The sequence below is a fragment of the Strigops habroptila genome, chromosome 18 (genome assembly GCF_004027225.2).
Source record: "Strigops habroptila isolate Jane chromosome 18, bStrHab1.2.pri, whole genome shotgun sequence".
In the NCBI taxonomy this organism is placed as follows: domain Eukaryota; kingdom Metazoa; phylum Chordata; class Aves; order Psittaciformes; family Psittacidae; genus Strigops; species Strigops habroptila.
Window position 1 is genome coordinate 5658906 of NC_044294.2, and position 14583 is coordinate 5673488.

Here is a 14583-nt window from a genome sequence, read left to right on the forward strand (position 1 = left end):
GGGCTGTTAACTTCCTTCTCTCTCGCTTTGATAAGAGACAGAGCGCTTTCCCTTTGCAATTTGAATTCAGAGATCTTCCCTTTAGATAGCTTGGAAAAATAAAATAAGCTCTGTTGGCTGCAGATGGAAATCAGAATTTGCTTTCTCCCTGGGATAATTGGTTCCTGGTATTTCATCCAAATTTGAAGTGTTTTTCTCTTAGATTTGGATTTAAAAATCTACAGATAACACATTGTATCCTGCTCACCACTGTTGAAATAATAGATCTTTCAGAGAGATGATTCCCAAACCTAGTTTTTTAACTTTTTTTTTCATAATAAGCTTGATATTTTTTGGCTTCTCGTTCTTTTTTGAAACAAAAACAAGTCTTAAAAATAAAAGTTTCTCACCAAATTAAATCTCAAATTCAATCGCCTTAAGATTTCCATAGTGTAATAAGGGAAACAGAAAAAAAGCAATTGGCAAATCAAGGAGAAAGAAAGGCCTGAACATGCGCGATACAGTGAGCACAGGCTTAAATCCTGCACCATGACCTATGGTCTGACTCGTTTGTGGTGCTGTTGCAGGTAGCCCTGGATCAAATGCAGGACCCCAAGCAGGGCTGCCACATATTTCACATTTCCAGACAAACCCTTTTCTTTGGGAATGAGGCTTTGGCCATACGATTTGGCTGTCCTGCAGCAGTGGGTGAGAGCAGGTGTGGGGTACCCCAAGCAGGGCTGTGCCTCTGCAGATCAGCTCAGGCAGATCCATGGCAAGCCCAGCCTCAGGGGATGCAGCTTTGATGCTCATTTTTAAGGGGGGTGCCTGCAAGCCACTGCTGGCCAATGTCCATCTGGTGGGTCCATGTGAAAGGACTTAGCGCAACCACTTGTTTAAGAAGCTGCCATTACTTGGCAGCACTAAATGGCTATCTAGAAGGGAGGGATCATCACTGGCAGTGGTCAAACATCTCCAAGCACAGCTCTATGCTAATCACTATTTACAGCCTAATCCAATCTCCCTGGCCATCAATCCATCCCGCCTCGGCATCCAAATTCCCTTTGCATAATACTGCGGGCACATAAAGCAACGCTAGATCCATCTCTCACTTATCCCCACCCTGTTTCTTTCCCACTCAGACGCCTGGATGCAAACCTTATCTCTGTGGTGCCCGAGAAGAGCTTTGAGGGGCTGCTTTCCTTGCGTCACCTATGGCTGGACGATAATGCCCTGACGGAGATCCCTGTCCAAGCTCTGAACCACCTGCCAGCGCTGCAAGCCATGACCCTGGCTCTCAACCAGATCTGGCACATCCCCGATTATGCCTTCCAGAACCTCAGCAGCCTCGTGGTGCTGTAAGCCTTCTCTGCTTGTTACTCCTTCACAGCCACGGCATCCTCTGGCTGGGACAAGGTGCTGACCGTGCATGGCAAATGGGGTCCTCCTCATGTGGGAAGACCTGGTGGTCACTCCTCTGGAGCAGCTTTTTGCTGCAGGGGCAGCAGGCAGAGGTTTTGTTCACAAGGAATCCCTGCCGTTTGAGATGAAATGCTAGAATTGCCTGGTTTGATTATTTTTTTTTGCATGTTTTCTCCACTTTTCACTGAAAAGCCAAAAAGCTCCTCAATATAATAATAATAAAAAAAAATCTTTTCATTTGTAAACAACCAACCAACCAAAAAAACAAACCACAAAACCTTTTATCTGGAAACAAAAAGCAGATTTTTTTTACCCGAAAACTCAAACAACAAAAAGCTTCTCATTTCTATTTTCCCTCCAATCCTCCTGTTAAAACTACAGGGATTTCTATCAACATAAACCAGCATTTTTGTTCATTGGAATCCATGCCAAGAAAACTTTTTGACCAAATATGATTTCGAACAAAAGGTCCAACCTCAACACCTTGTCCAAGCCTGTGCATGCTTATTTGCATGACTGTATTATATATGCAGATCAACTGTTCTTTCCAGTGATCACAACCCCATGGTGCCTGTTGTTGTTTTCCATTTTACTGACAACATTCAGAGCAATATAGGGAACAGTGCTTCATACCTGGTCCAGGAGGGAAACGTTTACTCCATGGGCAGTGGGACACAATAAAACACTCTGCAGTCAGAAAACAAACTGACGTCTTTGGCAGTTAGATCAGGAGGTGCATCCTTTCTATCAGCAGAGGCTTGCATCTTATCTAGCTTTTCAATGGAAGTTCACGTGTGCAGATTAGATAGTCATTACTTTTTTGTTGTTGATTAGCAAGTTCAAGTGTGATTGCCAGCTACTTTTGAGCTCCGACGTGTACATAAAATGCTACCATTGAGTTCTGTAATATGTATTGATAGCGGGGTATTAAGTAACCTCAGCATGTGGTGCCTTAGTGAAAGTTTACCAATTATTTCGCTTTCAAAATTTAAAGTGTTTACTAAAGCCATCTAGCACAGAAAGTGCTTGGACAAAGCACAGTCCAGAGTTTTATTAAGCATCAACTTCAGCTGTTTAGACAAAGCATAAAGGCTTATTTAGGAGAAATGCTAAAAGCAACTTGAGAAATGTCAAATAAGTAGTTTTCACCCACAATAGTGCCCCTTCTACAAGGCATCCCATGACCATCATAATGCAACCACTTCATTCAGCCTTAATAGCAAGCCCGGCGGGTGAGCTGACATTTGGGGTTTTATTTTCAGTCTCAAAAGCATGCTCCTTTCATTCTGGCTTATCCCATACTTTGGGTGAGAAGCAACTCCTTAATTAAACAGGCAAGCTCAAGAAATAAAAGTTATTGACCGTTAGGTCACAAGGGAGGGAATAATGTCCCACCACAGACAATTGGAAGGGAACACATGTGTGATCCTGCCAGGCACTGTGAGACATGATGATAAATTTTTGTGGGATCGCAAGTGTTTGGCAGAACTGGGCCCATAAATCTCTCCCATGCTTCCATGCACACCCTTGCCAGTGCGCAGCCAGTGGAAAGTCACCCAGTGCTTCTCCTGCACTCCAACCAGGGATGCTTCCCTGCTTCAGACTTGCCCACCAAGCTGAGAAGCAAGCACTCCCAAAAGCCAGCAGAGCTCGGCAGCAAAGTTTGTGAGGAGACCTTCCCTACCAGGGTGCAGAGGATACATATGCACGTTCCTCTGCAAGTGTCTGAATTTGCATGTGGATGGAGAAGAGCTTGCTGCTGTCGTAAACGTCGGGAAACTTCTAGCCTGACGAGGTATTAAAATGACCACCTGGGGGAGCAGAGCCAAGGGCAGATGTGGGGGAGCACAGGGGAATCTCCCATATACAGCCTGATTAATACTCAGGGACACGGCTGACCATAGCTGAGGGCATGACCTTCCCAGGTGCAGACATGTGCTTTTCCTCCTCCACACACCTTGGGCCTTTGGGAGAGATGTGGGTGATCATCCTGCACTGACACAAAGCACCAACATCAGGATATACAAGCCTCAATCTGGAATAAATTAAGGGGTTCAGTCTCTGCTAATAAATTACACCTCTGTTGAGGAATTCACTGATCTTATTCCCATCTATTGCTGCTGCAGGTTTCTAACTAGAGCTGCAGGGTGTTCAGTAAGCGGAGCCTTGTGTAAATCACTCATGATGAAATCTGAGTCTTGGTAATTGGCACCATCCTTTCCCCAGCTTTGATAACAAGGGCTTCGTGTGCTGTGATGTTGGCACTGCGCTGCTGATGGCAGAAGGGAGACGGCTTGTTTGATCAGCATGGCTCGGGAATAGGACACTGATAGGATACACCAAGTCTCATCTATTCAGGACTGAATGCGTCTCAGCATCTACAAGCAGAAATAGTCCTGAATATTTTTCAGCTGATGATTTGCATGAGCAAAGGGGGGTTTGCAAAAAGCATCTTCTTTCTTGGGTCAAAAAGATTTTTCATTTAGAAGCGAGCATCTGAAACCCCCATGCTGCTGTGCTGACAGGCTGATAAAGTGCATGACAGCAGTTCTCGTTAGCATTCCTCATCTCCTCTGTTGACTGAATTCAGCAAAGGCAACTATCAAAACAGGAATCACAGCACCTCTTTCAGCCCTGGTCCCCAGAGGGGTCTGCTAGTCCTACAGTAAAATCTCACATGGACTTACTCAAACATTCCTGCAATGCTGAACATGCTGCTGTCAAAAGGAACCAGCATTTGCTGCCTCACATGCAGTGAGCTTGGAGCCAGTGGGTTAACTTGTCCCCATAATGCTAAAAACATGCTCTGCTTGTCTTATCTGGCCTGACCCTTGTCTAGCTGCACACAAGTCTTTTGAATGCAAGGACTCTGGGAAAGTTGTTTTCATGCCACTACCAGTTAGTGTGGCTTAACATCCTCTAATTCTTGCACTCTGTCTCTACCTCCTCTATGCCATCTCTGTATTTGTTACTGTCTGTTATATCCTTCCCTCTCCGCAGCTTTTCCAGCCCCCATCCAATTAGCTGTTTTGCAATCAGAAGTTACACTACATATCAGACTCATTTGTTCCTCCACACCTTTGAGATGGAGAGATCAGAACCACACACTGTAGCAAAGACAAAAATTAATGCCAGTTTATACAATGACATAATGCTGTTCTGCAGCCCATTTCCTCTTTTCTAGTCATCCCTATCATTTGATTTGCTTTTTTGACAGCTACTAAACACCTACACCCTCTTCCTTTAGATATGTAAAGCCTATTACTGCATATGCTCATAGAAGACTGGCTTTCCTCCCTTCCACAGCACTTTACATTTGTGCAGCCTGAATTTCAGCTGATGTTTTATTGTTGAGGACAAGCAACTTACCTGCAAGTGGTTCCCTCCTAAGTCAAGACCTTCCAGCTGAATGTGTTGATATCTGAATATGGTAAATGAAGGATATTTAGTAGAATTTCTCTTTCTTACAGTTTTTATCATGGATGTGATGTAAGTAAGGACATGATGCAGCTCTGTCTCTAACAATATGGTTTAGTAACTAGAGGAGAAAAGCAGTTTCCAAGACTCCTGGGTTCCCATTCCAATTTTGACCCATGTTCTGATGTCACTCTGGCCAAAACTTTCCGAAACGACCACCGATTCCCAGTGTCCTTCCTGCCTGGGAGCAAACGTCAAACATCTCATCCCTGCTTTCCAGGGGAGCTGAGCACCAGCAGCTTCAGCTGACATCTGTGGGACTCTGAGCTCCCCAGCACAGCAAACCCCAGTCTGGTAGATCACTGTCAGGATAAGCCTGTGCATCACTGCCATCACCTGTACAAGGGAGTTAACAAGTCCCTCTCTGAGAAGTTCTTGGGAACCTTGGTGTTGGCAGAGAGTGCCAGGCATGTGCAATTCATTATTACTAAGAACAACATCACCTGGAACATCTGGGTCCCATTCATGGGCTTTTTAATTTGCGAAAGTGCTTTTTCTCTCTGAGGACCGAGCATGCTGCCTTGGCAAAAGCGAATTTCCCTCTCCAGCACTTGAGGAAGAAGCAAATAGCACTTCTGAGAATGTCACTTCTGATCGAGCTTTATTCTTCACCAGACAAGTCTCATGCTGTTCTTTCACTGCCAGAAATAATCCGCTGGAATTTGCACCATTTATGATTTAGTTTTCTCTACTTATCCATGGCCAAGTTGAGGAAAAGGACAATTTTGCCACAATAGAGCTGGAAATTCATCATGGCACTGGCTGGTCCAGTGGGACAATTCATATCATGTCAGATCTGAACTTGGTTCAAATCATCTAATGCAAATAACTGTTGGAAAATATTTGCATTTGTCCTTTTTGAGAAGAAAAAATGAAGTCATTAGAAAAGAAAGCAATGGAGAATCCACCACTTCTCTTTGTAGTTTGTTCCAGCCATCTTTAGTGTCAAAAAAAAAGCTCAGACTTCCCATTGGAATTTTCTTTGGCTTTGACTTCAGACATTTGTTCTTATTCTTCTCTCCACTAAATCACAGAACCATTTTAGTACCCATTTTCTAACTAGGAAGAATCCTATACGTTACACTGCACTCATCATCCTATTTTCATTCAGCTAAACAGATTGAGCACTCTAAGTCTCCATCCTAGTTTTTTCCAGCCCTTGGATCATTTTTATTGCTCTTCTCTGCACCCATTCCAGATTATCAACATCCAGTTGCCAATGAGGGTACCAGAAGTAATTTACCCTTCCAAAACCAGTTTCACCAGTTCAAATCAGATGATTTGGAAAAGTCACATTTATGCCCAATTTGTGATAAGAAATTGTTGTCAAGAGCAGAAAATCTTCCTTCTAGAAACTGTTGGATACTAGCCCCAATAGGAATAGCAAAGGCTTAAAGTCTGGTCGTGGTTTTGCATCACAACAGGGTTGTTTATAGCCCAGAACCGAGTATCTTGAGCTGCTATCAAACCAGCTGTAATTTACAGGGCAGGATATAACGTCTGTGGGCTGAGCTCAAATTGACAAACACTGGAGATGTTGCAATTCCACTTGTTAAAATGTGTTTACCAGGGGAGGAAAAAAACCCAGGCAGGATGGAAGAAAAGAACATCTTTTCAAGTGTTTACCTTTACAACCCTTTTGCTTCTATTCTTGCCATGTGGCTGGTTAACAGCTCCGGAGCCCAGCTTGGACAGCAAATCTTTTTATAACTCTTTTTTGGTTGCTCATCATTTTCTCACCAACAAATAACTTCCTTCTGATGATTTTCATTACTTCGCCTCCAAACAAAGCACTTTAGAGCCAAATATAAACCCAGGAGGTGATTGCTTTGCTATTCTGCCGCCTGACTTGAGTGATAGCACTCAACTGCTCAACATGCCCTGTTGTGCCACCCCGACAAAGCTCCTCGTAGCTCACATCTTGCCCAGCATTCAGCATTTCCTTTCTCCCCACACTGTCCCCTCACAGCAGACAGAGGTATGGGGAGAGGGGTTTCTGTGGTACTTCTTGCTGTGATTACAGAATAACTCCAGATCCAAACCCTCTATTTGCAGTATCCAGTGCTCAAAGAGACCCAAAATGGTTGGTACCATCTTGCACTGGAAGTGCTAAGTGAAGTAATGGAAACATGATCTGAAGCTAACCCGTAGTATTTGAGAGAGAAAATCATCTGGACTTGAACTTCTCTTCTTGTGATAAAGAGAAATTTCTCCTGTAAGATTCTGATTTTGATCTCAGCTTCTTTTCTCCTCTAAGAGTCACAATCAAACCAAGTTTTCTTGCAGGCAACATCCTTTTCTTTTTTCCCATTTGCTCAAAGGAGCAAACATACTTTATCACACATCTTTCCCCTCCCTTCCCCTTCCTCTGAAAGGTTTGTATGTTCTCATCCCAATGACAAACATCCGTCTTGGGCTGGCTTCTGTTTTGCAAGCCCCTACCAAACTGCCCTAGAGCCTGGCTGTTCCTCCACTCCCAGTTCCCTCCTGTTTTACCCTAGAATATTTGGCAGTGGGAGCTGCCTGTGCTCAGCCAAACAGCTCACGCTTGAATCCAGGTGGAGTGAGAGATTTTTCAAGCAGAGACAGATTTAGATCAAGCAGCAAATAATGAAAAAGTCATTGATCCACCTGCCAGCATGGAGCCTCCCCAGGGCTCTTGGAAGGAGGTGGCAGTGTTGGACAAAGGCTGGTGCATCCTTGAGCATAGGGAAGGGAGAAAAGGACCCCAGAGGCAAGCAGAGTGGCAACAGATTCACCACACAGGACTCTGTGTTAAAGGAGAACCCAAACTGTAAAATGAACTGATGGGGAAACCTGCTCTGATGGAGACCAAAAGGTATCCGGTCCCACAGGACCTCATGTCCTTGGTGGGCATTTCCCACAAAGACCGTCTCAGTGCAAGCATGGACATAATAATGTGCTTAAGCATAGGCTGGTAGAAGCACAGCCTGGGCAGCAGAGGGTTGTCTTCTCCTGTTTTTCAGCAGACATTCCCCAGGCTGCTCTCTATGTGGACTTCAAGGTGCCCTTGAGTGGGATGTTGAAGGGAGATGCACAATTAGCCACACAGCTCCCACCAGTTGTAAAGGAAGCCAGATGGCAAAACCACTCAGATGCACACACACACACAGAGTTTCTGACAATCAGAAAGGAAGACTCCAGGTCTTCCTAATATGTCAAAAAAACTGAGACATGGGAGCAAGGGACCCATGAAAACAGAAAACCCAGCAGATGGGACTCCAGGAACTCATCCCCTATGGAGCTTTCAAGGCAAAAATACCCCAGGTAGCCCCAGAACAGGGCTTTCCAGCACCAACATTAAGGCTGGGAGCTCCAGAGCCCTGAAGCACTAGGTATTCATGGCATGTAGCACCATGATGAATGGGAACAAGGAAAAAAAATGTTACTTTAGTGTAGAGAATGTACATCAGCCTCTCACATGGCCCCTGCGCTTCAGCCAGGCACTCTGAAGCATTAAACAGAGACAACTTTCCTTGCAACCAAACTGGAGCTAAACCAGGAACTGGCAACTTATTCAATTTATTGCAAGATAATAAACTGTGACTACCAGGATGATTTTGAGCTCAAAGCCTTCTTGCCACTATGAAGGCTCTGAGGACTCCAAATATGCCTGTGTCCTTCAATAGTACTTGGTGCCCAGGAACAACTGTTGAAGCCACACAGCACTTTGTAAGGTTGAGCCCAATGTAAGGTGAGCGCTAGGGTGCTTCTTGAAGCTTCTTGCTTAAGCATGTTCATCCAAAGTCACCTGGCAGCTGTGAAAGTGGAGGTCTCAGGGAAACTCCTACCTCAGCCTGGATTTCCTGGGAGAAATGGGAGCTCTGTAGCTGCCCTGCAAGCACCCAGCATGTGTCTCATGTGGCAAGAGAGGAGACCTTGTAACACCCCTCATCATCCCAGCCCAGGCTGTGTTCAGCTTGCAGGATGTCCCTGGGCCATGGCTCAGACTGGCAGGAAAGGTCACCTTGCTCCTCCACTGACCACCTCTGTTTTGTCCACAGGCACCTGCACAACAACCGGATCCAAAGCCTGGGAGCCAACGGCTTTGATGGGCTGCACAGCCTGGAAACCCTGTGAGTCCCTTGTTTTCTTCTCTATCCTGAAGCGTTTGTGTATATTCACCCCCTCCAGCACAGCCCACAGGAAAGAGCCCCACTTGCACATCCACTGCTCACCACACACTGAGGGCAACAGCAGAGCTGCTCCAGGCACCAGCCCAGCAAGCAGATGCCCAAGGCATGATGCTTCGCAGGGTGATGGCACACTGGGCTTTCTCCCTGACTCTGTGCAAGCTGCTCTAACTGTGCGACTGCTGCAGAGGGGTCTGCACATGTGGGTAGAGTGTCTGTGAGGGGGCTCTGGGGCCGTGGACACAAGTCTAGTCCTGGTGCAATCCAGAGAGCTTGCATGCCTGCCCTGCTCAGGGAGTGTCTCCACCACCTCACCAATTCACCTGGTCCAAAAGCTTCCTAAAAATCCGACCAAAACGAGGGGCCAGCTTGAGTTCAAGGCTGGTAAAATCCTCTAGAACTTGTGGAATCTCTCTACAAGAATGGTCTCTCATGTCACTTGGCATCATGTTTTTGGCATGGCTGGGTAGGCAGTCTGTCAGGAGGCAGGTGGAAAGCAGTAATGAACTCTTCTCTGGGACACATCTTCCTTAGCAGCAGATGGGTCACCGTGAGCTCAAAGAGAATTAAATCTGATGGTCTTGCACATAGCATGCTTTTTAACTGCAGTATGAATTACTTGGTCTCATGTGTCATTCATTGGCCTAGGAGGAAACGTAAGCAAGCAAGCAAAGAAATCAAGGCTCTGAAAGACTGGAAGAGGTGCCTGTTGCCTTCAATTGTGCAGAACATGTCCCTTCATGCAGGCCTTGGGGTCAGAGTCAGGCCCTTGCTCCTTGCCAAGGAGACCTAGGGGGTCTGGGTCATGGTGAAAAGAGGTGACGCTTGCCAGTATTCAAGGAGACAAGGCCCTTCTGTGCCCAGCATGGTGCCAGCAGCAATGATGGCTTGCAAGTGGAAGCATCAGGCAAGCCCTTGGTCCCTAGACACGCTCCTGGGAGGCAGGACCATGACATGCATTGTCTCTTGCTTTCAGACTGACACATCCTGGGGCCACCCAGAAGGGCTCAGCTGGGGAGAGATTGAGCTGTGCCAGGGATGGTGCAGGAAGGGATCCTGTTGGATTGTCTCCTCTGGTGACAATCTCCCCCATCCACAGATCTCCCCCATCACTGTGCCGGCTTGGCTTTCTCCCCAGGCATTTCTGGTGGGTACAGGCAAATACGGGGGCAGAGCCATGTCACCCAGGCAGCACAAAGGCAGGCAATTTGCAGGAGGGAGTGGAGGACTTGCTGATGGAAGAAAACCCTGTTTGGGCTATAAGCACAGGCAGACCATACAGCAACATCACAGCCTACATTGGAGCAACCTAATTATTCAGCTAAGGTGGTTAAAGCCACCCTGCTGCCCATCCCAAGCAGGATGGGCCTGCAGGGAAGCAGCTGCCCCCTTATTTACCATTGGGAAGGGCTTCCATTTCCCTGGGAAATAATTCAATTTCCACAGACACTTGTGCTCAAAGCTCATCTTCCCTCTCTTCCCCTCTGCTCCTGCACTATCACTTTCTTTGTCTTCTGTTGCCCACCTGAGATACCGCCCAGCATTCGGGGGAGCTCAGCGTCTGCCTCTCCTGCTCTCAGCCCCTGCAGGGACAGGAGTGCACAGCCCTGCAGAGATGTGGCTCTCTGCAGCAGTGGATGTCCTGTCCCAGCTGACCAGGCAGCCCTGGGACCCCCAGGGGTTGTGCCCTTGGAGCAGAGCTCACCATGTGAGTATCTCACAGTCCCCATCCTCTGCGAGCTGCCTGCAGCTCCAAGCATGGGGCTGTGGACAAGATCTCCAGACCCTCCTCCACATCCGATCACACTGGAGCATCCTCAAGGGACAGTGAGGTGGCTTTTGCTCCTCTTGGCCTCATTCTCACCTCCAGGCCAGCAAGTATTTCAAGCCACTGATCTTTGTGCTCCTGCAAGTGGAGCCATCCCCCTCCTGTTAATGTCCAGCTCTCATCTGCCCTGCTGGCCACAGCTGGCCAAGCTTGGTGGCAAAAAACAGCCGAGCATTTGGCTGCAACAGCCCAGCCAAGCTTCTAGAGCTGCATCTATCTACCACCTCTCAGCTCCTGTGCATGTGGAGACTATTACAGGCTCCGCACATACCCTTTAACTCCAATTATGATTATGTTCTGTTGACAGCACTTAGCACTTTTTCTTGGCTTGTGGAGGCCAAACTGTGCTCTCAGTTATCCTGTAGGCGTTACCTCCTGGAAAACAGCAAGGTGGTAAGAGTTTGGTGAAGACCGAAACTTCTCCAGGGTTCCTAAAATGAGCCTCTGTGGCCAGATGCTGATTACAAACCAGGCACAATAGTTGAAGAAGCTAAAAGGAAAAAAGATTGTTTTGGGCTTTCTAGCAAAGCCTGGGAAGTTTTAGGTGCATTAACCTGTTTCCCTAAGGAAAATGTTGCTTCTCATCTCCAGCTAGACAAGGAAACTTCTGTTTTTATCAAATGCAGCCAAAACTTAAAAAGAATCAGCACCCATTTCTCCACGCAGGTCTCAGCAGTGTGCAAGATGCTTATACACACACACACGCCACATTCCCTACCCCAGGTCTTATCATTTCTGCAAAAACAGGTCCCATTGGAGCATCTCTGTTCTTGGAGAGGGCTTGGCCGTGACATTTTAGGAGGGCAGCAAATCTAGAAAGAGGTAAAGTGAAGCCAGATGAATGACTTCAACGTTTCCCCTGCATTGACCTGAAGCTGCTGTGACAAGTCAGCTCTGCCAGGTACAGAGCAAGAGCAGCTCCATGCTGGTGAGGGGCAGGTTGATGTGCAACCCCCGCCAGGTTTGAACTGATCAAACACCAGCATGTCGCTGGAGAAGGCAGTTCCAAGGAAATTTTCTCTGTCAGGACAAGACGTGGCTGTTCACCAGCCCCCCCCCAGCCTCCTCGGAAGCAAACCTGGGCAGGCAGGCGGGAAGCAAGTCAGAGCTGCTCTGGCCACATTCCCAACAGTGTTTCGAAATAGCCTTGAAACCTAGCGAGGTTCCCTCACCAGTTCCCATAAGCCTGAGACGTGGCACAGAGCAAGCCTGCAGGGTTGTGGGAAGAAACCAGGTATTAGATGGTTGAAGGGGCTGATAACCTGCTGGTTTTTAGACCTCTCCCAATGACATGACCTGGACACACTTGAGAGGTGGCCAATGCCACCTCATGAAGTTCAACCAAGCCAACTGCAAAGTCCTACACCTGGGTCAGGGCAGTCCCAGGCACAGCTACAGGTTGGGCAGAGATTCAGAGCAGCCTGTGGAGAAGGACTTGGTGGTGTTGGTTGATGAGAAGCTGAACATGAGCTGGCTTCAGTGTGTGCTTGAGCCCAGAAACCAACCGTACCCTGGGCTGCATCAAAAGCCACTACATATCCCCGAACATCTGCTCAGGGCTTGATCTTGAGCTGCTGAAGCAAAGGGAGAAATGCAAAAGTAAGAGCTATGGGCCTCCCAGTGGTCCTGTCCATGGGCATGGCCAAGTCCCCTACACACATGGAGCCAGGGCTGAACAGGGGCTAGGGCTCCTCCCTGCCTTGGCACGTGCAACCAGACAAGACCCTGGTGCTGGCAGAGAGCGAAAACGTGTCTCAGCAGCATCCTGTCTCCCCACCCTGCAGCAGGACTAAGGTGGCTCCTGGGGCAAGACAGGGATGAGAAACAAACACTGCTCCCCAAGACCAGCCCATAATGCTGAAGGCCTCAGTGCTATGGCCAAAATAGCAATGACCTGCCCCCAAAGTGCTGCTCTTCTGATTGTTCAGGCATCTCCAGCCCATCTCTGATACGAATGTGGTGGGCAACCAGCTCAGAGAGGCCCCACAGCCCTCGCCCGTCCCCTCCACCTAAGATGACCCTACTGCTTCCCTATCTCTCTGGCTTCTCCCTCCCCATCCACACCTCTGCCAGCTCCTCCACTCATCAGACAAAGGAGATAAATCACTTGGAAAGAGCAAATCTCCATTCATTTAAAAACCTTTTAATTTCTTTTCAAAAAATAGCACTAATAAATTAAAAACGTCTCCCAGAAGGGCTGGATCCAAACCGTCTGGCTCCAGGCATTCTATCTGCCTAACCTTGCCTCACAGGAAATGTCCTTACCACAGCCTTTCCCAGTGTGCTGCCCTATTATCCGGGTAATTAGTCTAGTCTGTAAACGCAGAGCAGAGTTGGAACCTACAGACTCCTCTGCAGAGTTGGCTTTCCTATGGGAGAAAAAAAAGAACAGAAAATTAACACAAAGTGCACCTTGGGCAATGAAGGCAGGAAGAAGGAAGCAGGAAATATCTCCCCCATAGCTCAAACAAGGGTTGTTTAACCCTTTTAGGGCCAGGCAGGCTTTGCTGTTCTGCCAAGCACTACCTTGCCCCTCAAGTGGCATTCGTTTCCATCAGCATGTTTCATTTGAAATGTTTTGTGCAGTCTCTTGATGCTAATCCAAGTCTGTGCAATTCCCAAAGTAGCTGATGGGTTTGACTCCTCCAAGGATGTCCTGCCTGCTGCGCTGAGCTGCTCTATTACTTCCTCAGCATCCTGATGATCCAGCCCTGCTGTGTGTCAGCATGGGTCCCTGTGGAGCTCATCAGAGGCTTGGCTCTATGGACCCAACCCTGTTCTGCCAGAGGAGGGAGGGGACTTCAGCAGAGGTTTGGGTACCCAGATTCAGGGGATGGAAAAAGGAGGGGGGTGGGTAGCTTTCTGGAGTGAGGGACCACAGCTCAGGGCTCTGGTTGCATGAGTGCCTGTGTCTGGCCCAAGAATAGAGCTATAAAGTTCATTGCCTGCTCTGATCGTCATGTAAATGGAAGGTGACTTTTCCAAACAGAGAAAGCCACCTGTAAAACTACATGGGCAAATGCACAACACTGCCTGGGAGCATGGGGGTCTGACGCTTCCTTCCTGTGGTCTCCTTGGGCCAACCGGTCCCAGATTGCTGCATCTTCTTTCCCAAGAGCAGGAGCCTGAACTGCCAGAAATGTGACCTTACTGATGGAGCTCAGGCTCTGAACCAGCCAGGGACCTTCCAGCCGAGCTCTGAGCTTTGGCTGAACATGACCCCAAGCAGACATGATATTTTGCAAAATTATAAAGTAGAAAAAGACAGAAGCTGAAGGCAGTTCATGGGAAAAGGTAGTTCTGGAGTCACTGCATTTTTGCATGGGTGATGGCTCTGCTGTAAGGCTCACCTCCTTCCCCCATTCTCCCTTTGCCCACCAAACCCTCACACCACCTTTCTTGCACCCTGCCAGCTCTCCAGCCTGGCTCCCCGCTCCCTGGAGCCACTGATCTTGCTGTGTTAGATAGCACTGAGACTCCTCCAACCCCTGGGTGTCCAGATGTGCTTGCTGTGACCTGCAAGGGGTCCCCAACTCTTCTGGTTCCATTGGCTTCATTGGGCTTCATTCCTTTGCACAGAGCAGATGAGCGAGAGCAGCTGCCCGTGCCGGAGGAGGGAAGCCTCTGCTTCCCAAAATGTGTGAGAGTGAACTGGCTGCCTATGAACAGGAGGAACAAACACTGCAGGCAGCAGCAATGGCAGGAGAGGCAAGCTGCGGGCAT

The 14583-nt window shown here is 47.9% G+C and overlaps 1 protein-coding gene across 1 annotated transcript in view; it reads left to right on the forward strand.

Annotated features, from left to right (window-relative positions):
- The window catches only part of LGR6 (leucine rich repeat containing G protein-coupled receptor 6), a 108810-nt gene that overhangs the window by 70281 nt on the left and 23946 nt on the right, over positions 1-14583 (forward strand). Inside the window, exons 5-6 of the mRNA XM_030473641.1 lie at positions 1122-1337; positions 8904-8975. Of these exons, the coding sequence (XP_030329501.1) occupies positions 1122-1337; positions 8904-8975 (288 nt within the window). The remainder of the gene's footprint in view (positions 1-1121; positions 1338-8903; positions 8976-14583) is intronic.